Here is a 23933-nt window from a genome sequence, read left to right on the forward strand (position 1 = left end):
CCATCTTCGGCGTTGCCAACGGGTGTGGGGGGAGGTCCGCTCCGCCCTACAACGTGCCAACGTGCGCTCCTGCCGTGGGGCCAACCGTCGCCGTACCCCTGCCCCAGTATACCGGACCGGACAAGAGGTCTACCTCTCCTCCGCCGACCTGCCGCTACAAGTGTCATCTAAGAAGTTAGCTCCAAGGTATGTCGGTCCCTTCACAATTGACAGTGTTCTGAGTACCACAGCTGTTCGCCTCAAACTCCCTGCCGCCATGAAGCACGTGCATCCGGTGTTCCACGTCTCCAAGATCAAGCCTGTCTCTTCGAGCCCTCTCATGCCCGCTGCCCCAGCTCCTCCGCCGCCCCAGTTGGTTGATGGGCATCCCCAATGGAAGGTCCGGCGTCTACTGAAGGTCCGTCGTCGTGGCCGCGGCTTTCAGTACCTGGCAGACTGGGAGGGTTACGGCCCGGAGGAACGTTGCTGGATCTCGAAGCGCCTCATCATGTGTCCCTCTCTTCTTCGAGAATTCTACGAGGCAAACCCTGATGCCCCTGGTCGGCCGCCAAGAGGCGCCCCTCGGAGGGGGGGTACTGTTACGGCTCACTCCTCCTCACCTTCACATTCTCCCCACTGACTCTGCTCTGCACACCTGTCACCAATCACCACACCTGCCTCCACTCCACAATCAACCACCTGCCAGTATAAGAGACCGGTCTGCACAACATTTGGCGCCAGAGCTTCACCTCACCACGCATGGTAAAAGTACAGGCCTTCCTTTTGCTCACCTTGCAACTCATCTGTGCTTATTTTTCCTCAACAGCAATACTGAGCCAATCCAGCCTTCCAGCACATTCAAGAAAACTGCAGAGCCACCACTTCTCACCAATTTTCCTTTATTTAATAAACACATCTTGGACTTTGGATTTCTAACTTCTCTTTGCTGTGCTTTTGGGTCACACCGTCTTGCCACCATAACAGGTGTAGCCCAATCAACAAAGCATGCCTGAATATCTGGGGGGCTCAACTCCCACCTACCAGATAAGCATTTGTTGAACTGCTGTAAGAAAGCGCAAGTGTATCTAACTAGATTAGGGGTATCCAAACTTTTTTCTCTAAGGGCTGCTTTAAGAAGAATCAAAGGATGTGAGGCCCAACTCCTTCAACTTTCATTTGTTAAACAGAGGATCAGAAATGGGGGTTGTCAAATTTTTAAAATACAGTGGTACCTCGACATACGATCGCTTCGACACACGATCTTTTTGACATCCTATGTAAAATTTGACCCGTCATTTGTTTCTACATCCGACGATATGCTCGAAATACGGCGATTTTTGACAGCGCCGCAGTTTCTTTGTTTTGCCGGATTTTCATGTGAGAGAAATCAAGACTGGATCCAAAAAGGTTAGCGCAGGTGGAGAAAAAAGAGAAAAGGTGAGGCTTACCATTGAAATAAAGATGTAAATGATAGAAACATATAAGCATGGTGTTGGCATCCATGAACTGGGTCAACAATCCAGCTGTGAAATGTCGATCTCGGCTGGCGGTCCTCCTTCGTTCGCCAGTCTTTATAAGTTAAGGTGACAATCGTTATTGTGTTACCATCGCCAGTAAAATCGCCTAAGAAATCCCCAGCTTTGTCAGGTTTCTAACCATTTATTCCACCAACTTGTGCAACAGCAGCGGACGCCAGCATCAAAACAGAGAGTAAACTCTTGCTCACTGTCACGTCTGATACGTCAGCCCCGCGATGCGTTCAGCTACAGCAAAAAAAAGTCAGCCACATTAAAACCCAATTCGTTACATTATTACAGGTATTATTATTATTACTGTTATTATTATATTATTTTATTATTATTATTATAAACCCAATTCGTAACATTATTACAGGTATTATTATTATTACTATTATTATTTTATTATTATTATTATTATAAACCCAATTCGTTACATTATTACAGGTATTAGTATTATTTATTATTATATTATTATGATTCTTATTCATAATTTATTTCTTTTGGTCTTTGTAATTGCTATTTGCAATAGTAACAGCAATATTTATTAAGGATTTAGAGTAGGTTTTTGGGCTGTGGAACGAATTAATGGAATTATAATGTATTCTTATGGAAAATCCTGCTGAACATTTCGACTTACAAAAAAGGTCCTGGAACGAATTAACTTTGTATGTAGAGGTACACATATATATATATTATATATAAATAGGTATATATTTTTTGGGATATAGTGACTGCTATTGAACGTGATAGATGTTCAATTCGATTTGACTGGGTGTCTGGTAGCGATCGAACATCTATCGCCGTCAATAGCAACTTTCCCAGTTGAAATGGACTTGACGTTTATGATCGTCAATGGCAATGAATGAGTTGAGGGGTACCAGCAACAAAGTAATCCAGAGGTATAGGGATTAGGGTTTTTTCTCCCTATTAGTCTGCAGATTTTTTAATGATGAGTCGACGAGTCAATTTTTTTTTTTTTTTTTTATAATCTTGCTATTAAATTTTTGTTGACGATAATTAATTCACAAAAACATTTTGGAACACTTAAATTCTTTATTAAAGTACAAATAAACACATAAATAGCAGTAATAAATCACTAATAAACAATTAGGTTAAATGAACTTAGCGATGCACGTTGATACGATGCTACGACGGAGTATTAGGGCCAAATAAATACATTTTTAAAAAAAGAATGAGATTAAAGTCGTAATATTGCTACGAGAAACAAAAGTCGCATTATTAAATAGGGATAATGTAGCTGTGAGCCCCTACGCACTTTACATGCATGTACATCGCTGGGAGTTAAGACAAAGCATTAGTGTAAATTATTCAATTGATTATAATTTGATGTAGTTGAAGCAAAATAATAAAGATTTCCTTATTTGTAGAACCGATTCTAAAACACAAGATGTTTTCAATATTGTTGATTTTAACAGAGGCGGCAAACAGTTTTTGGATGACATGTCAACAAAGCGCATGGATTACTGGAACCATGTCCTATGGTCTGATGAGACGGGCGGGCTTTCTTGTGTACCGTCTTCAGAAGAGGCTTCCTCCTGGGGTGACAGCCATGCACACCAGTTTGCTGTAGAGTGCGGCGTATGGTCTGACCACTAACAGGCTGACCCCCCCCTCACCTCTTCAATCTCTGCAGCAATGCAGACAGCACTCCTGTAATAGTCACAAGACATTTTGGAGGGAAAATGACAAGCAGTACTCAATTTGGACATTTAGGGATGTACGTTTTTTCCTAGGGGTGTACTCACTTTTGTTGCCAGGGGTTTAGATATTATTGGCTATATTTTGAGTTATTTTGAGGGGAAAATAAATTACCTCTATTATATAAACTGCACACAGACTACCGTAATTTCCCGAATGTAACGCACACTTTTTTTCTCCAAAATCAACTTGTAAAATCATGGTGTGTATATATATATTTTATATATATAAACCGATCTTTTTTTATTGACACGGCCACGTTGTGTTGAAGAAACGTATGTGGTGATCCGTTGCCGACCATTACGGTATCTGACGTCACCATTTTGTTTCGGTAGTACTTCACTCTGTGTTAAATTCTGCTTTTTTCACTCTTCATAGAGCACAAAATTTAGATTCTTGAACTCATTTGAGTCATCGTTTATTGCAGCTCCGCAACTCGGACCATAACAAATGTAACAACACAGACTCTCTGTGTGTGTCTGTCAACTAACCCAAATAACAATAGTTCCTATTGTTACTGTCGTGTCTGTTTTATCTTTTCTTGAAAAAAAAACTAGAATACTCCGAGTGCCGTGTTCAACGTTTTATTTCTTGCTTTCAATGAACTTAAATGCCGACAGTCCGGCTATAATGCGGCGCTCTTTTGTCTAGCCTCAGCGGCCCTCTGGCTCATAGACAATCACAACATAGATATGACAATACAGCAGCAGGGATCCACCAGTGCCACACCATAGAACAACATAACATAAAATACCAATATGTCACAGTGTCAAAAGCGATGAGCTCTCTCGGATTTCCAACTTGTGTTCTCACTTTCATTTAACCGTATCAATCCATGGAAGAAACATTTATTCTTCATGATGAAACGAGCAAGTTATACAGCGGCCTTTAAAGAAAAGTCACATCTGTTTTGTTTTCTCCTAGATTCTGGCAAATTGGAGAAGTTGTCAAATCATATTATTACCGTAAATATTGTCAGTTTATGGTAATGTTTTGAACTACCAATATGCTATGCTTGTGCTGTGTTTCACCAGTCAGTAAAATTACATTTCTGTATCTGTACACGAGCTGTAATCTTGTATTCTTCTATTTATTGGTGCTAAAATTAGGGTGCGCGTTATACACAGGTACAATAATTTTCCCTAGATTTTACAAGTAAATTTGGGGTGCGCAGTATACATGGGTGCGCCTTATATTCGGGAAATTCCGGTACTTTTCATTGTGTCAAAGTGTCATTTTGTCAGTGTTGTCCCATGAAAAGATATACTTAAATATCTGCAGAAATGCGAGGGGTGTACTCACTTTTGTGATACACTGTATCACACTGGATTATTATTGTAATACAAATGTATTTATGTAAAACAAAATACAGAATTTCTACACACTTTCCTACACATTGTCAGCATGTTATGCTTTGACCTCTGAGCCAGTGGAGAGGCGCTGTTTAAGTGACTTGTGTTAAAGCTGAGAAGTGCAATAGAACCTGGGCTGAAATTAAGATTCTTGTGTGTGGGCGGTATTCAGTGATATCTTCATATTTTGCTGCGGGCCAAAACTGGGCAGCGGGTCGCAGTTGGGCCACTGGCTGTAGCTTGTACACCACTGATCTAATTAGATAAGTCAAGGCATTCAGACCCTCATTAACCACATTAGTAAGATTAATTAATTAATAATTAATATTAATACAAAATACCTGCGCTTCCTTTTTAAAGGGATCCACAGATTGAAAGACTTGTAGTTCTTAAAAGATAAACGTTATTATGAGTTAAAATAATTTGATGTTGAAACCCCTCTTGATGTTTTCATTTTTATACAATTTGTAAAATTTGTTTAACTAGTACGTCGCCATTGTTGTTGACGTCTCAGGGAGGTGACGTCTTATGGTTACGCTGCCGGGCTTCCAGAGTATGCCTCTAGCGACATAAACATGTCATCTGTTCAACCCTTTCAATTTGAACCCGAGAGGAACATTAATGAGCATGACAGCACTGTTGATATTTCACAAAACGGGCAGCAAAAGCAAAATGAACAGGAAAGACAGGATGAGACAAGACGGGAGTAGACCGGTGTTCTGCTAAAATGTGCTACACCAGTGAAACGTCCTACAAGAGGCGGATTTGACACCCAAAGTACTACTGTGCACTTTCAGCTTGTTATGTACAGATCCATACAGACAGAACATACTAAAAATGCCTTAAGAAAATAAGCACTTAAATGTGGTAATATCCAATAAGGGTGGTTTAAACAAGCTCCGTGAGTAATGTGGTCAACAGATCAACAATCTGCTTTAAAGCTACCACAAGAAAACACAATGCTTAAAGGAATGAGAGGGAAAAACATGCAAAAAGTATTTTGAGGTAATGAAAAGGGAACAAAAGACTCAACAAAAACACAAATAGTAAGTATTCACCGCTTTTAACTGATTTGCGCATGTGTTGGACATTTCGCCGCGTAGAAGGAATTGCAGAACACACAGTAGTGTTGGTGGAGGGACCACTACGTCATCACCCCGAGCATCCATTGCGCGCATATAACATGGCGCCTTCTGTAGGGTCAAAACATACCAACTATTATACATTTTTAAATCAATGGCAATACTTTATGTGTTTCTAATGACATATTTTAGTAATAGAACAATTGTGACTTACAGTATTAGAGCCTACAAGTCATTTGGTCCGAGGTTCCCTTTAAGGTTTGTTGTCATTAGGGATCGGAATTGATAAGATTTTAACGATTCTGATTCCATTATCGATATTGCTTAACGATTCGATTCTTTATTGAATCTCTTATCGATTCTAATTTGGACTAATGGACTGTATGAGGTTCTGGGTTCAATATGTTTTATGGTTCATTCGCCTCGTGGTGTCAGTTAGAACACAAGGAGCGGAGAGTGGAGTTGGTCTTTGGCATTTTTAATCCAACTTGGCAACAGGCAACTATATACAGGCAATGGCAGTTGATATGAGAATCACTCAATGAGCAGGTGAGAGCATGCGTGGAAAGATGTTCATGTATTTTTATGTGTGTGAAAGAAGACTGGGATGTGTGGGTATATGTGTGGTTCTGAAAGGAAAGAAAATTAGTGCTGATGCAATAAACAATGCAAATTGACTGTAAATCAGTCAATAACACACATACATGACTCGCACAGTGTAATAAACACAAGGTCGGGGGGCGCGAGTGCGCGTGCACAACCCGGATGCGCGTGGCGTGCCATAAAAGGCCATAAAAGTGACGGAAACTAAGCACTGTACACTCATATGGAAGTACAACATCATCTTAAGATGCCAAACTAACACATTCCCTCTTATCACAAATGTTCAACGCGAATATAATGTAAACAACACTCTCCTCGACGCAGAGAGGACGAGCGGGAGACGCAGCGAGGGCGAGCGGGAGCAACCAGCCGACGTAAAATTAAAAACACGAAACGGTCGCGCTGATAATGGCTCTAACTTATCATAATAACTTTATGACATGAAGAGGAAATACTTACATTCGTTCATAGACGCACACAGATTACTCCCTGCTCGAAATGCGCACCTTACGCCTATTCTCGGTCCCAGAATACATAGCGCATGTGACGTAGGACAAAAACAGGAAGTAACTGACTGGTTGCTATGGGAACGAACGCATACCCAAGGAACCATTCTAACGGGAGTATTAAGATTGCTAATAAAATCGTTTAGGATTATTTTAGATGCATATATGTTATATTTTTCTCATAGAGTTATCGACGAGGAATACTTTTTTGGAAAGATCACCATTTCTTTAAGTAGTCTCATGAATAAAGACTTGGCCTGTGAAAATGAATACATAATCACTCGGCCACAACTCCTCAGGTTATACTTGGTGGTTGGTCCCTCTTTGAATAATCATGTAGTCTCACTTGCTGAATCAAAAGTGTGAAACATGCGTAAGTTACATGACCCCAATTGTCCTGTTTGGAATCGATAAGAGAATCTTTAAATAAACTGCCACATGATTCCATGGAATTGAAACACAAGGAACTGGTTTTCTGTAGGAACCGGTTCTCGATTCCCATCCCTAGTTGTCATCACATTTGATTTTATTTACCATACAAATTGGAAATTTATAAGAAATTATTAGTACACTTTGCAAAAGAAAAAAAAAAAACACTAAGGCAAATTGCTACATCACGGTTGCAAAATGTCAACAACGGAAGCACCGCACACACCGTATTAATCTTCGGTCACCCTTCCCAGTCCAATTGGATTGGACGTGTCGCAACGGAAATGGCAGCCTATGAGTTAACAAGGTAGTGACTCGGAAATTCATAGGAAGTGACTGAAAATCTACAGGATTAGACCCTTGAAATTTAGAGAGAGCAAAGCATCACCATTTTCTTGTATTCATGTCTTATCATTTACTTTTACAAAATGTCAGTTTGAATCTTGCCAGTCGTGTCAAAAGAAATGCAGCTGTATAGTAAACAGTGCCAGAGGCACAGCAACAAGATTTATGAGGGGAATCAGAAAAAATATTGGCGAAATTACAGTAGGAAGGTCGAGTGAGAAGGGGGCGTAAGGGGGCGGCAGGGCGTGTCTGCGCAACCAGTGGGAAAGCGCTGGTTGCCAGGGCAATGGGTGATGTGAGCTGGTGATTAGCGGACGTCGTGCGAGGTGGGCCTTTAAACGGTGTGGGATTAGAGGACACGCAGTGACCGGTGGCCCGCCGTTAACCGGGAGCGAGTGAGGCCGCCCCTCTCGGCACGACCTCCGCCGCTTTCATGTGGCTGAGGGCTGCGGCGCGAAGACGGGGGTGACGGAGGTGGAAAAAGGCGGCCGGAGGAAAGAGCTTCTAATTGTCAAGATACCAGTGGCGAAGAGCAACAAAATCAGCAAACAAGCACGCGCCATTGTGCCGACGTGCAACGATAATGAGTTTTCCCGCTGATGTCTCCACGGCCTCGTGTATCGTAAAGATACACACCTTCCCTTTTGGCTTTCTTCACACTTGTAAATAAATTATCTTTACGCTCTGTGTGAGTGTTTGAGCTGCTTTTTGTGCCCTCTGTGCGTCTGAGATGCAGATTCTTTTATTTGCTGTCCCTTGTGCACTCACAGAGAGGTGTATGCCTCGGCGCCACGCGCGTGCATGGGTATCTATGTGTATCGGGAAATGCACACTTTTGGATGTGTACGGGTTGTCGGAGGGTCATTTGTGTGTGTGAGTGCATTTTTGCAAGTTGACTGCTGTTCTGTGGACTATTAAGATGCTGGATGTGAGTTTTGGGTTTGCGCCACTGCTGAGTGCCATGCACAGTTTTGAGTTTTTTTGTGTTGGTGTGTATTTGTGTGTGCTATAGTTCACATTAGACTTTGCTTTGCTCAATGTTTCATCCCAAAAAGAAAAATGTAGTTCTCCTAATTGGAGTACATATTTAAAAAAAAAAAAAAAAAAAAAAAAAGGGGGGGGGGGCGGTGCTTCATGGAGCCTGAGTGAGTTACTTTGATTATTTATTTATTTATTTATTGTGTGTGACTGATATCAGTACACACAGCCAATAAATTCTCATTAGGAAACCAGTTATTATTCCCTTGGAAATTGTGGAAAATATTGAAAACTGGCTCCACAATAAAGGGAGCAATTTCAATGTCTATAAATGAGAAGTATAATGTGGTGTTCTGTCTCTGCAGGCATTTATTCGGCCGTTTCGGGAGCACCACATAGACCCGACAGCCATCACTCGCCATGACTTCATTGAAACCAATGGCGACAACTGCATGATCCCTATTTTGCCGCTGGTGCACATGGCCTACAAGTTTTCCACTTATACACCAGGTAACACGCACACAGTATATACTGTAGAATCTGAGCTTGTGCACTCAGAAACGCAGATAAATCAATATGAAATCAAATATATTAATATAGCCTTTTATAAAAACCTGAAAGGTCCTCAAAGTGCTTTACAACAATGATAAATAAAAGGCAGGAAAGTATTATACAATAAAATTAAGAGACAAAAAAAAACAATGCACCGCGCTAAAAGTCAAAACCGAAAATAAAACAGATAAAATCCGAACACATTAAAACCCTTAAGAAATATAACCGGGCTACACTAGTCAGGAAAAAAGGCGAGTCTAAAAAAGTAGTCTTTAACTGCGTTTAAAAAGTCCTAAATTGCTAATGGTGCGGCTTTCAGCAGCAGGCTATTCCACAACCTGGGCGCAGCAACTGCAAAAGATCGAACACCCTACTGTTAACTCATTTGGTCCCAAAAACGTATAAGTACGTTCTATTTTTAATTGTTTCAGTGTCCCAAAGACGTATTTATACGTCTTTTACCTTTTTTTTCACAAGAGATATCTCTAGGTTCTGATGCAACTTAGCTCCAAAGCACAATGCTGAAAATCCATTTTAAAGCAATAAAAAAAATCCATTTAAAGCAATAAAACTGGCCACTGGAGGGCAGTAGCGTATTTTCTAAGACCCGCAACTTAATTCAACGGAACGAACGGCCGGGCCGCACGACCAGGGCATCGGCGGAAGACGACCGAATGGACGACCAGGATGCCAGGCGCGGGAAGTCAGAGTCAGTGCAGCGGACAATGCCGTTGAGTCTGTGCTGCCCACTGAGCATAGCCCGCGGCGCCGTGCTTGACCGCTCGCGTCCCTCGCTACCCTCCAGTGTCCCACGACTCAGCCGGAAATGCGCACGGCTGAACCAGTTCCCCCCAGAAACACAACATGCCCCACACAAGTTCATCAGGCGAACTCCGCCATGAGACAGTGGTCACCACAAAAGAAGGACTCAAAAAAATCCATCTTGATGAGACAGGCGGCGATTGTTGTGTATTTATTACACTTATAAATATTAGAATGATCAGGCCGTTGTGGGTGAAAACCGTGTAGCACACGTCTTTAATCTCAGTACTTTGCACTGCGCCGCACACATCAAACATAAACATATGTTCCCCGCAGACCCAGGCATGACATGTCAAACAAGGATGTGCTTCCCAGGGCGAACCAAATCGATCTAGGGTTACATAGATCATCCTCTCAATATATTACAGCGATGAGGGAAAAGTTTACCCCGGCTGTCGCAGCCACAATAGCGTCATCTCTCAGTTCAATAGTTTAGTTATGTGTAAATAAATTGTTACTTTTCTAACAAAAGCTCTATTTGTCTTGTTGGTTATGTTATTTTGTAGAAGGAAAACATTATTCAGATGTTTGGGATGTCACAAAAGCAAAAAATAGCTGTGTTAAAGTCAAAGTTATGTTAGAAATGTATGCTTTTACAAAAAGCTCAATTTCTCTGTTTTTTTTTTTCATCAGAAATTGGAAAATTGCTCAAACTGAGCTATTTTCTAATGCTGATTTCTAAAGAGTGGAAAAAGATATAAACTAACTTTTTTTCCTGCTGAAAGAAGAGAGTCTAATCTTTCTTTTGGTGAGTTCCATGTTTATAGAGCAATAGAACCGAATTTTCTGTGGGCCTTGCGAAATCAGTCAAAATCCAGTAAAACGGCCGGGAGCGAAGGGGGTTGCACCGATGAAAATGGCTTGGAGTGAATGAGTTAAAGTCTCGACTTTGGAACTTGTAGAAGAAGCTGGCCGGTAGAACGAAGACCCCTGCCAGAGTTACGGAGGGTTAAAATCTCCGACAAATAAGAAGCAGCCTGTCCATTAATAGAATTGAAAAAAACAAACAGTAAAAGTTTAAAATCAATTCTAAAATGAACTGGAAGCCAGTGGAGCGATGATAGCACAGGGGTAATATGTTAACATCTGGGTGTAAAAATTGAGCAGCAGCATTTTAAACAAGTTGCAGACGAAAAATAGAGGACTACTTAAACAGTAATACAAAAGGAGCAGAAATGCACTGAAACATACTTAACAGGAATTTCTAATATTCTTATTTTGTTATATTAGAAAGATCAAATGAACAATGAGAATGAATTAAAAATACGTACAGGATTTTTTTTCTTCATACAGATCTTGCACTTGAGCACATGCGATACCTATTGTTTGGTTGAAAAGATGTACATTCAGACACTGGGAGTATGAAAACTTTTGAAAGTGCCCCAGCAGGGTCACCGACAGTGACTTTGAGCATGTTGACGTGTTGCTGTTTTACTCGAGATGGCACAGCTTGCGAGGTTGGCTGAAGTGAGTGAAAACATTGGGGGAGTTGTACTGGTAATCATGTGCACTGACCTCAAAAGCGCACATGGACAAGGGCAGGTTTGGAGGAAGTCACAACGTTGAAAGAGTGCGACCTATTATTAACCAGGCTGCCACTTCACTTTAAAAGGTCACGATAGGCCCTGAAATGGAGAAGTTACATCACTTCGCAAGATTCAAGGATGTAGTTTCCTTCATTTTGAGTTTAAACAATGGCTTCGACCCCATACAAGGGTGTATGGGAGGGTATGACCGTCATGTAGCGGTGAGGTGACATATAAACATGTTGTGTCAAGCGCCTCACAGTCGAAAGCGGTCACCGGACAAAGACGTATACTCGCGGAGAAGGTGAAGGGACATCCAGCGGATACGTCTGCACTTGAACCGAATGTCAAGATCTGGATATGCAAAGAAGACAAAGAGAAAAACAGCTACAAGTTAACCACACAAGTGTCAGAAGTAGTCAAACTGAACAGATGCTTTGGTCACGCGCACCCACGTCCTATTCCCGAAGGCTAGTTGGGGGTAAGTCGGACGGGTAGGGCCCTGGGTCCTAGGGCGTGGATAAAGTCCCATCGGCTATGGCTGTGGGCGGCGGGGCCTGACGTGCCTGCTCCCTGGCGAAATGGCCAGGGGGTGGCAGGCTTGTCCGACAGTTCCTATACAACAGTTTAATTCTCCGCATGAGTAACACTCACGCTAGAGTGGGTACATGCATAACAAGGTGCCATTAGACACACACCAATAAGTATAAATATAGAAGTATTATAAAATAAATATAAAACTGTTGGATCCTGATATCCTCTCACCACATGGTGTCCCCTTGGTAAGAGTAGTCATATCAAATATCACACCACATACATTAGTTGCCATATACTGGATATTCAGTCATGTTTTGGTATCACGATTCCCTCTGGTCCTTCTTTGTCTGTGTCTCCCAAAACCCTTTTTTGGATGGTTGCATTCTCTGAATAAACAGCATAATATAAACAACCACAATGGGAGTACACGAAACTCCAGTGTGGCACATTAAAACTGTTTCAGCCTTTAAAGTCCCTGTGACGGCATGAAAAAAATCTTAAATAACATTATTATGTTTATTAGAATTGTATTTTCAGACGATTCGACAACAATTTGGCAAAGTGCAGATGACGAGAAATTAGGCTTTTAATTTGCCGTTTTGACCCGCCAGTCTTTATAGCGCTCTAGGGTCCCCAGCTGGATGATGACGTTGGCAGGGTCACTGTTTCATCTGATTTAGAATTCAGCCCATTGAGGGGAAAGATTCAGGACTAGGAAAAAAGACAGAGCAGCAAAATGTCATGATTGTTTCAATCTCTCTTCTCCAATATTTTTACAGGATATTGTTTTTATCGAAGTATTTTCCCCAATTGCTAAATAAATGCTATGGTCATGACAAATAACAGTCTTGTGCTAAATGGAATATGAAATATTAAAAATGCATTTATTCAGTACGATGGGGCAAAATTACTGCATAATGGTCAAAACTGTCGACTTCTTCCTCTCCCGAACGGTATTTTATGCCACCGGAGTTAGTCCGGCTTTTGTCATTTCCCTGCCCCGGCTTTGGAGACAGAGGAAAGAGCGTAAACAAAACAGGAGACGTGATAGCTAGCCGACATGCTAACCCAAACCGAGCAGCTTTTCCAAGTCTTATTCTCGCATTTCGAAAACAAAAAATCACTATCCCGACTCATGTCACACACGGCGGCGGGGTTGATTGACTTCACCGATCGAGCAGCCCCCGGCGGCGTATAAGTTTCGGCTCGTTGCTCTACTGCGGCCACGGCGCGCTGGCTGTGCTCGTTGTCAGGAATGAACGCCAAAAATAGCCCATTCTCGGTAGTCAAACTGGCCGACGATGGAGCGAGGGGCTGCTCGGGGCCAAGAGGAGGAAAGCGCATTCTCGGCGGGCACGCAAATAGGACCGAGTGGGCTGAATCGGCCAGCCCCTGGCGGCGAGCAAGGTATGGCTCGTCGTTCTGCTGCGGCCACGGCGGACTGGCAGTGCTCGGGGGTGGAAGTGACCATGGGGTGTGACAAGCTGCCGGTCGTCGGTCGAGTGGCCTTCTCGGTGGACAAGGAGCATTGTCACCCCAAAAATGTAAGCCACCTTATTAAAACGTGTTGCATGATACCAGTATTTGACATAATATAAAACACGTAGCTTACTTACTTCCTCGTCGGTCCAATGGTCTAACAGTTGTCGGACTTGTTTTGGCCATTATCCGCGGTGAAGAGGAACTTTTCGAAACCCAAAAAGGCTCACACGCATCTTCCTGGTGCAGCAACAAAAGCCTGCAGCATATTTGGCTGGCATGATGCGAAAAATAAACAAAATAATCTGCAAAATCAACTGAATCCACAGTCGTTCTAAATACTGTAGTATTGGCTGTATACTCATGATCAGCCCGCCAACTTCACATTCGCATTCTTCGTCAATCCATGAAGTCACTTCATGGTGCGGGATTAAAAAATTTTAATAAATATATCGATCGCTTCCACACACATCCAAGCAGTCCATTTCATTCAGGAACATAAAATACCTTGTGAAATATAAAATAAACATGCTTTTTGCTGCCATAGGCACTTTAAAGACACTCAGGTTTACCATTCTCTGTGCCTAAGTAGCTGACCAAAAAATTAATACATTACATTTGTTTTTGTTTTTTTTTAATTTTTAAATTTTTTTTAAAAAAATTAAAATGTTTAAATTTTATTTATTTATTTATTTATTTATTTTTAATCACATAATAATAAATTGCATTTGGACAAAAGGGCCTATCTAAAGGATGACGATATTGATCAGTGTTTTGTGTTTCGATTGATCTGCATAAACAACTGTCCCATCCAAATCAATGTATCCTTGCACTCCTATTATATAAGCAGTGTTGTCACCGATTACTTGAAAAAATAATTTTATTACTGATTACTGATTATGCCTCAAAAAAGTAATCCAGTAATCCAGAACTTCCCCTTAAAAATAAAAACCTAGCCTTTAAATTTTTTTCTACAAAAGTTGTTCATTTAATTGATTTTTGTTGTTTGCTTTACAAGAATCCTACAAAGTATTTCATAATGGGTAAGAATAATTTTTTGAACAGATCATGTGACCAGCACATTAGAGATGGTCCTTTGCTTTGCTTAGCCAAACCTACACATAAGGAGGCAAGATGGACATTTAGAATTTCTATAAATCTAAGCTTTCAAAAGCTACCAACAACAACTGAGCTTGAACTGAGGATTGAACACGAACAGTGTCAAGATGTATATATACAGTATACAGTACAGGCCAAAAGTTTGGACACACCTCAAGGGTGGATACTTTGAAGAATGTAGAATATAAAACTTGTTTTCAGTTATTTCACTTTTCTTGCCAAGTACATAATTCCACATGTGCATTGAAGGAAAATCCTCTGTAAGAATTAACAATGTACAGTGGGGCAAATAAATATTTAGTCAACCACTAATTGTGCAAGTTCTCCCACTTGAAAGTATTAGAGAGGCCTGTAATTGTCAACATGGGTAAACCTCAACCATGAGAGACAGAATGTGAATAACAGAGGCCAAACGCTTTCTGTAACTCTTCACAAGCTTTTGACACACTCTTGCTGGTATTATGGCCATTCCTCCATGCAGATCTCCTCTAGAGCAGTGATGTTTTGGGGCTGTTGTTGGGCAACACGGACTTTCAACTCCCTCCACAGATTTTCTATAGGGTTGAGATCTGGAGACTGGCTAGGCCACTCCAGGACCTTAAAATGCTTCTTACGAAGCCACTCCTTTGTTGCTCTGGCTGTGTGTTTCGGATCATTGTCACGCTGAAAGACTCAGCCACGTCTCATCTTCAATGCCCTTAATGATGGAAGGAGATTTTCACCCAAAATCTCTCGATATATGGCCCCATTCATTCTTTCCTTTACACAGATCAGTCGTCTTGGTCCCTTTGCAGAAAAACAGCCCCAAAGCATGATGTTTCCACAACCATGCTTCACAGTGGGTATGGTGCAATTCAGTATTCTTTTTCCTCCAAACACGAGAACCTGGGTTTCTACCAAAAAGTTCTATTTTGGTTTCATCTGACCATAACACATTCTCCCAGTCCTCTTCTGGATCATCCAAATGCTCTCTAGCGAACTGCAGCCGGGCCTGGACGTGTTTTTTCTTCAGCAGGGGGACACGTCTAGCAGTGCAGGATTTGAGTCCCTGGCGGCGCATTGTGTTACTAATAGTAACCTTTGTTACTGTGGTCCCAGCTCTCTGTAGGTCATTCACTAGGTCCCCTCGTGTGGTTCTGGGATTTTTGCTCATCGTTCTTGTTATCACTTTGACGCCACGGGGTGAGGAGGGAGTTGAAAGTCCATGCTGCCCAACGACAGCCCCAAAACATCACTGCTCTAGAGGAGATCTGCATGGAGGAATGGGCCAAAATACCAGCAAAAGTGTGTGAAAAGCTTGTGAAGAGTTACAGAAAACGTTTGGCCTCCGTTATTGCCAACAAAGGGTACATAACAAAGTATTGAGATGAACTTTTGGTATTGACCAAATACTTATTTTCCACCAGGATTTGCAAATAAATTCTTTAAAAATCAAACAATGTTATTTTCTGGAGGGGGTTTTCTCCACATTCTGTCTCTCATGGTTGAGGTTTACCCATGTTGACAATTACAGGCCTCTCTAATATTTTCAAGTGGGAGAATTTGCACAATTAGTGGTTGACTAAATACTTATTTGCCCCACTGTACATTATGAGGCAACAATAAAATCGTAACGCACAGGCACTAAGAAAAGTAATCAGATTTCTGGTTTGGAAAAATTAGTGCGTTAGATTGCTCGTTACTGAACGAAAGTAATCAGATTACAGTAACGTAACGTACGGTAACGTGTTACTGGCAACACTGTATATATGTATAAGCTGTGCATACAATATAGGAGAAAATGATAACAGATTCTCCATTACAGTAGTACCTCGACATACGACGTAAACTTTGACTCGTCATCTGTCTCGACGAAATGCTCGAGATATGACGATTTACGGTAGCGTCCCAATTTGAAAAATACGTCAGGTTTTCTCGTGAGTGAAAGCATCATGGGTCCCAGGAAGGTTTGTGCAAGTTGTAGAAGTGGTGAAAAAGATGACTCTTACCATTGAAATGATAAAAGAAATCATAGAAAGATATGAGCGTGGTGTGCGTGAACTGGAACTGGAATTAGACAGAACACGACTCACCGTGTCCTCCTCTACCTCCACATACCAGTCTCTATAATTTAAGGTGACAATAAAAATGCTTTTTTATTTCCAATTTATTCATAATTTATTTTTCTGTGTGTAATTACTCTTTGTAATTGTACCTGCAGTATTCAATAAGGATTTATCCTAGGTTTTTGGGAACGAATTAATCGAATTATAATATATTCCTAATGGGAAATCTGTCTCAACACACAACCATTTTGGCATACAAACCATTAGAGGTGTGCAAAATTTCCGATTCTTAGATTATTCGCGATTCGGCCGTGCAAGATTCGAGAACGATTCACAAACATCCAAATTCCGATTATGGAAATATGTCAAGTAAAGCGGAACTAAAACACAGTCATTGCGGTCTTCAGGCAATGCAGTCCGTTGCTCATTGCGTCCCGAGAGTAAACATCATGCTTGTCATTACACGGTTAATGACAAAGCTCAACTCACGGCTCTGGTTCAACTCATGCCGCTAGATAAAAAAAACATTAATACCTGACTGCTGCCGACAGCCGCTACAAACTGCGTCCACATCATGCTACGGTAGGTAATAGATATCATAACAATATAGAGCTAGATGCAAAATGACAGACTCAACGGCGTTAGCAGCACATGTATTGAAAACTAAATGCGAAATGACAGACTTGCCGGCGTTAGTAACCAGGGTTAAATCTTAAAGCATCTTAAAGCAGGAGACTTCTCTAGAAGGCTCTGTTGTAGCGAACCTAATTAACTTTTTAACTGAAATACTCCTAAATCGGCAAAATATTTAAAACAGTTTTAAAACTTTCATATGTCTAAAGCAGACAGAAGGGAAATTATGGAATAAAGGGAGCAATTTTAACAACTTTAACAGTTCATTCACGACATTAAATTAATTGAATGTAGTTTAAAGCTGCTGATACAGAATGGGGACTTGAGTATTTTATTTACTGTTTTGAACTGTTAACTTGACACTGAAATAGTTGTTTAATTAAGCCTGAGAGGCTTTTTTGTACAATTTTTGTAACTAATGTACTTGAAAGCATTGAAAGCAGCTAATAGCTTGGGGGGTTTGTGGTTGTCATCAATAATCGATTTAAAATCGAATCGTTGCCTCTGAATCGTAATCGTAATTGAATCGTTAGGTGCCCAAAGATTCCAACCTCTACAAACCATGTCCTGGAACGAATTAAATTAAAATGTCAAGGTACCGCTGCAATTATGAAATCAAAATAAGCAATATGGCTAATGTACAACTACCACCATTTTATTGCAATAAAAAAGTACTATTTTTTCATTCATTAACTTAAATAGCAATTATAGAATCCTGCAAATGGAAAATTCAACAAACACATTTTTTAAAATTATTATTTTTCATATTGTAGTCCATTTTTGTCTCCCTTTAGTCGTCTTTGCCGGTCAGTTTTGATCATCAACAGTGCAAATTCACCAATCTGTGTCATGTGGTACCCGACTTGTCCTCTCCTCATCTCTCCCCTGCTAACATTCCTCCCCAGTTCTGTCTTCTTGTCTCCCACATTCCTCACCCCCTCCCTCGATCCCTTCATCTCAACGAGGCTCCCGCCAGCATTCTCTCTGTGGGAGTACTACGCCTTTGTGTTGGCCCTCGTCATAACACTTTAAAAAAAGTCTTCTAATCACTTCGTCTTAGCTCAGTCACTGTCACGTAAACTTTCAGAGGCCTTGGCGGCATCCTATCCCTGGGACTGCTACGTCTTTGCCCTGGCCGTTTTCGTCACCTTGACCAACCAGATTCACAAGTGGAGTCACTCCTACTTCGGGCTCCCGCGCTGGGTCACACTGCTGCAGGACTGGCACGTGGTGTTGCCACGGAAACACCACCGCATCCACCACGTCTCGCCACACGAGACATACTACTGTATTACTACAGGTAAGACTATGCCCTCACTTGCTTTAATACACTGCAAGAACATATTCTTATTGAATCGTTCACTGCCATTGACAGCGACAGGTGTCCAATCTATTTGAACTGGGAGGGTCTGCAGTGAAAATCATGTTTCAGTGCCATTGATGGCAATAAACATCCAATCATTTTCAACTGGGAGGGTCACCGATAATATACTGCCAAACCCTGGTAGTTGAAATGGATTGGATGTGCATCACAGTCAGTGGCAGTAAATGAGTTAAAGTTACTTTAGAATAAATGTGACTTGTTTTCTAAATCATATAGTTGTTTTCCTAACTAACCCTTTAACACCTAAGCGTATTTTGGCCGAATTTGCATGCCTTTGATGTTGCCTTTATATTTCAAAGAAAAAATTGTTCACAATGGCCAGGTTGGGTCCCTTTTTTCAGGACACCATAACCTCCATGTCCAATCTGTTGTTTTCTTCACTGACCAATTATAATCAACATTTTGGACCCAAAAAGACCAAAAAAATCCCAAAATCTTTTTTTCAAAATTTGTCTCGTTGATGTCTCATTGACAATCAAACATGCTCGACCAACCGTTTTGAAGCTTGATAATATTTATTCAACTTCTTAGCATAATCATTCAATAGAAAAAGATAAGACTTGGTAGTTTTATGTTTGACAATTCAACACAAACAGCAGGTATGGTCATAGGCGTTTTTGACCTTTACACATACTATGGTCAAAACAGGTTATATACAGTACAAAATAGGGAGAACTTAAAAAAAAAAAAAAAAAAAAAATATATATATATATATATATATATATATATATATATATCATCTAACACAAGAAGGGTTTAGAGGGTATCTCTGTGAGGTTAGGTATTGTACTCATCACCTTATCAAAAGTATATACATACATGCAATCAAGCTTCTCGAACACACACATCTATATACAAATTGAAAAGATTGATAATGAAGAAAAAAAATCTTGAAAAAAAGTATTTTAAAAAATAATGACAAGTACTTCAGTTCAATTTTTTCAGGCAAGTGACTAAATAGTTTTTTTTTTTTTTTTTTTTGCGACTCAATAAAGTTTCCTCTTGAACAGGACACAAAGCTATGTCACACACGTCGCACAGCCCACTCTTCCGCCGTCTGCGCGCTGTTACTTCTACTCGCCGAGACGCCGACTCATCCGAGGAAAACAACGACAAAAATGTCTCATCCTCTTCCTTGAGTTAATGAAATAAAGCATTAGCTTGCGCTAAATTTAGTTTTCGATACATTCTGCACGTTTCAAAGTCGCTCGCGCAATCCAATCGGCCGGTGATCGCTTCGCATGTCTCCCTTTCCTTAGGTGGCGCCTCGCTCAGCAATTTATTAAACATGTTCACATTAGGTTAGTCCTTCTTGACCTCACAAAGCCAGTGGCGCCACCAGGGGGTGGCCACGGCCACCCCAATAAATTTGTTGGCCACCCCACTGGCCACCCCGCTTATCATCATTAGTAACATCAAATATTACACAATACACCAAAGTATATCAGTAGCCGTGTCCTTAAGTCTTTCTGATAGTTTTTCCCTGACCTTTTTACTGCAATAATATAATGAAAACCTGAAATTATGGCTTTTAGTTTTGGTGTGCCACCCCAAGATTTTAAGTGGCCCCATCTGGCCACCCCTATGAAAAATTTCTGGAGGCGCCACTGCACAAAGCCCCATACACAACGGCTCTTGGGATATGTAGTCTTTCATGCTGCTTTCGGTTTTGAAAAAGGACAAGAAATGATGGAAATACGGAGATAAACACATTGTCCATGCAGCGTTTTAATGCTTATTTATGAGTGCAGTAAAACTATAAAACTCAAATGACATTATCTCCCGTTTTACTCGGTCGATTGACTTCAAATAAAAACTGGTGGGGACATAAACTTCCGCACTTTCAAATGAGAGGATCCAGCAGCACGTGGGTGACGTAATTACAGCGTGACGAGGCTTCAAAGATGATATGCGTAAACACGTCGCCGCCGACACGTTCGGTGTTAAAGGGTTAAGGACACTTTTAATATAGGGAGCAGCAGTTTACCCAAATGTGTACAAACAAATCGTTAAATAATAGTTGAAAAGTCACATTTACAGTAAATGTTTGTCACTTGTAGGCCATAAATTTGAAACAAATATATGTCATTATGTGAACTGTCCATCACCAAGTGCACCTTCATGTCTGTGTGACTATGTATTGCTTGATTGCTGTATAAACCTGTTCATCATGCACCTTTCATAACCCTCATAATGTCAGTACCATCATTAACGGAATACTTGCTGTATTTTAAATTGCAATAAATTGTTATTTCTTTTACTTGTGCACTAGGCTAGTATGTTTGAGAGCATTTCTGCTTGTACAGAAAAAAACCCTGATGTTCCATTTGATGTACATATTAGGGACTAGATAAGTTACCTCTTAAAAATGAAGGAAATTCTCATGTGCATAGCATCAGCTAGAGCGTGTGTTTGGCGGCCATTTTATATTGGCTTAATCGAAACCAATGACAGCAGAATAACTTCACTTAAAAAGTCAGACAAAATGGTGGCGGCTTTTAAATAACTCAAAAGAAAATGTTGTTTGCGTGCTTATGCGTCTTCAGGGACGCGGTGCCCATATTAGAACCGCATTGGCTGTTCTCCACGCATGTGGGTGAGAGGGAGAAGCAAAGCAGTGGGATACACAAGGGGGGTTGAGCTCGTACGTCACCCTAGTGCCCCAGCGGACGCCAGATGTGCGCCGGCGAGCTGAGGGGGGTGTCGGCGGGGAAACTGTGTGTTTGTAGACGCACGCACTCGCCCGCATCTGCATACTTTAGCATCTGTGCTCAACCTAGTCTTTGTGACCCCTTCACGGTTTCTAACCTGTGTGTGTACCTGTGTGAGTTGGTGGCAGTCCAGGACCCACAAGGGACTGTGACGCCCCCCCCGCCCCCCTCCACCACCACCACCACCACCTCAATCTCCCCCAGCATAGCAGTCCGGGCCGGGCTCAGATTCCACTGGGGTTCGCCTAGCTGCCTTTGTGTTTGCCACTAGCTGACAATCCCCATGTATATTTAATGCTAACCTGCTGTCTGTTCTAACAAATAGGACTTCACAGGCAGAGGGAGGATGAGGAAGGGTAGGAAGCAGAGATTTTGAGGGGGAGAGTAGGAGTGTGTTGGTTGAAGGCGGAGTGAAATCAAACACAACTTCTGGCTGCTTTGCCGTCTCCTAGCAGAGGGCGGGTCATTGAAGGGACACGACATACACACTCACACACGGCATACCCGCATAGCTTGCACCCAATGTAAACACGTCACTTCTGGTGGCCTTGCGCGGGCATTGCACAAGGGTACCTAGAGTAGACACAGCACATAGTTGTGTCTGAATATTTGTTATTTCATCATATGAATATCACAAAGTACTTAAGACTTGATAATTTAGTCTTTACTCCTAGTTTACCTCATCAGTGTGTGACACAATTACTGTTGTATCAATCCAAACGGGTCCAATTCATAGCTCAAAGTCAAAATAGATTTGACGTCTATCGTCGTTAATAGTGGTTTGAATATACATTTTACTAACTTCCACGGCACAGTTTGTTACATATTCCCTGAGTTGGCAGTGAATTCATTTCAAATTATACTAGTCCTTCTCAAAAAATTAGCATATTGTGATAAAGTTCATTATTTTCTGTAATGTACTGATAAACATTAGACTTTCATATATTTTATTCATTACCCACAACTGAAGTACTGTATTTTTCGGACTATAAGTCGTGGGGTTTTTTTTACATATTTTGGCTGGGGGTGCGACTTATACTCAGGAGCGACTTATGTGTGAAATCATTAACACATTATGATATCATTTCACATGTTATTTTGGTTTTTTGGAGTGACACTAATGGTTTTGTTCTTTATGCTATAGTTATCTGAATAACTCTTAATAGCTATGGCCACGTTCGCGTTCTGCCTTTGGCAATGTGTGTTCAATTGTATTGCTGACTTTTTTATATTGAAATGCATGCTTTTAGTTTGTGGCGCTTTCACGCCCACGTGGGGGCACACTCGCACTTGTTTACTCGAAGAAGAGCGCTCACACGCCAGATTAAGACGGACAGCTACGTAGCTCTGAGTGAGTGGGCGACTTAGCAAGAGAGAAACACGGCTGCGAACCTACGTTCATTGTTTATGCTTTTAAAATATCTCTACAGAGGCAACGCCTGTGTGTATCATCTTTTCTGTTGTTGTTGTTGTTGTGTTTTCCACCTGCGATCGGACACTTAGAGCCAGCTGTGTGGTTTACGTTGATGCGAACCTGTATGGTATCGAGGACCATATTGATTCAGCAAATTATACGGACTTTCAGCATCGTCATTTGAGAGTTCGCTGTATAGCCAGGACCGAGCCGTAGCGTCCTGGTGAGGACAGTATATTCGCATTTCGTTGTTCATGCACTGTGCACTGTACATTTATTCAGCTTCTTGTTCTCTATTGTCATCCAATATTTCCTTCTTCTACTTGTCACTACATGTCCTGGCATAGATAGACGAACCAAAACGTTGGCAGTTTATAATTAAAAAAAATTTTTTTTTTAAATAGACCCATTAAGATTAGTGATGTAGTACGTTATATAAAAAAATTAAGCTCAAATGTGATTTACCAATTCAATGCCATTGACATGACGGTAGACATCAAATTGATTTGAAATGGGATGGCTGGCATTGAATGATCATGTTTCTGTGCTTTTAACGTCTATCACCTTCTAATCCATTTTGACTGTTATACAACGATCAATGCAAGCCTCTCCCAATCAAAATCGATTAGACATCTATCGCTTTCAATGGCAGCCAATTAGTTCATGAAATAACATTAATGCCGTTAGAACAGTTGGGCGGCTGATGATGTGTTTCCTTAATTTGATTGCTGTCAATGGTAATACGCCATTTTTACTGTGTGATCAATTCAAAAATTAATTTTAAAGAAATTAAAAGGCCAGGTTCATACCGCAGGTCTTAATGCACAATTCCGATTTTTAGTCACGTTTTTTGGCGTGCCCGTTTGAACTGCCTTTGTCCATTGAGCCAATTCAAGTATCACGCATATGCACTAATTCGCAGTCCGAGATGCACTGTGCAAACTGAACTGCATGCGCAGGAGCATCAAAACAAATGCTGGCTCAACGTCATTCTAGGGTGATCATATTTTGATTTCCAAAAAGAGAAATAACAGTCATAAATAATCCCTGCTTAGTCTTATATTCATGGTTTATATGATAGCATGCATGCACTGTGCATGGATGATGCACACATATATGGACAGCTTGCCCCGACTCTTGGCCGTGTAAGCAATCTTGAAATATAGCTCATTTGTTGGATAGACCCCCCCCCCCCCCA

The 23933-nt window shown here is 41.1% G+C and overlaps 1 protein-coding gene across 1 annotated transcript in view; it reads left to right on the top strand.

The window, feature by feature from the left end:
- si:ch211-212o1.2 (uncharacterized protein LOC492735 homolog) overlaps positions 1-23933 on the top strand; it is a 78432-nt gene that overhangs the window by 50780 nt on the left and 3719 nt on the right. The window contains exons 4-5 of the mRNA XM_057836454.1: positions 8879-9023; positions 18314-18526. Of these exons, the coding sequence (XP_057692437.1) occupies positions 8879-9023; positions 18314-18526 (358 nt within the window). The remainder of the gene's footprint in view (positions 1-8878; positions 9024-18313; positions 18527-23933) is intronic.

This window comes from Corythoichthys intestinalis, chromosome 5, assembly GCF_030265065.1.
Source record: "Corythoichthys intestinalis isolate RoL2023-P3 chromosome 5, ASM3026506v1, whole genome shotgun sequence".
In the NCBI taxonomy this organism is placed as follows: Eukaryota; Metazoa; Chordata; class Actinopteri; order Syngnathiformes; family Syngnathidae; genus Corythoichthys; species Corythoichthys intestinalis.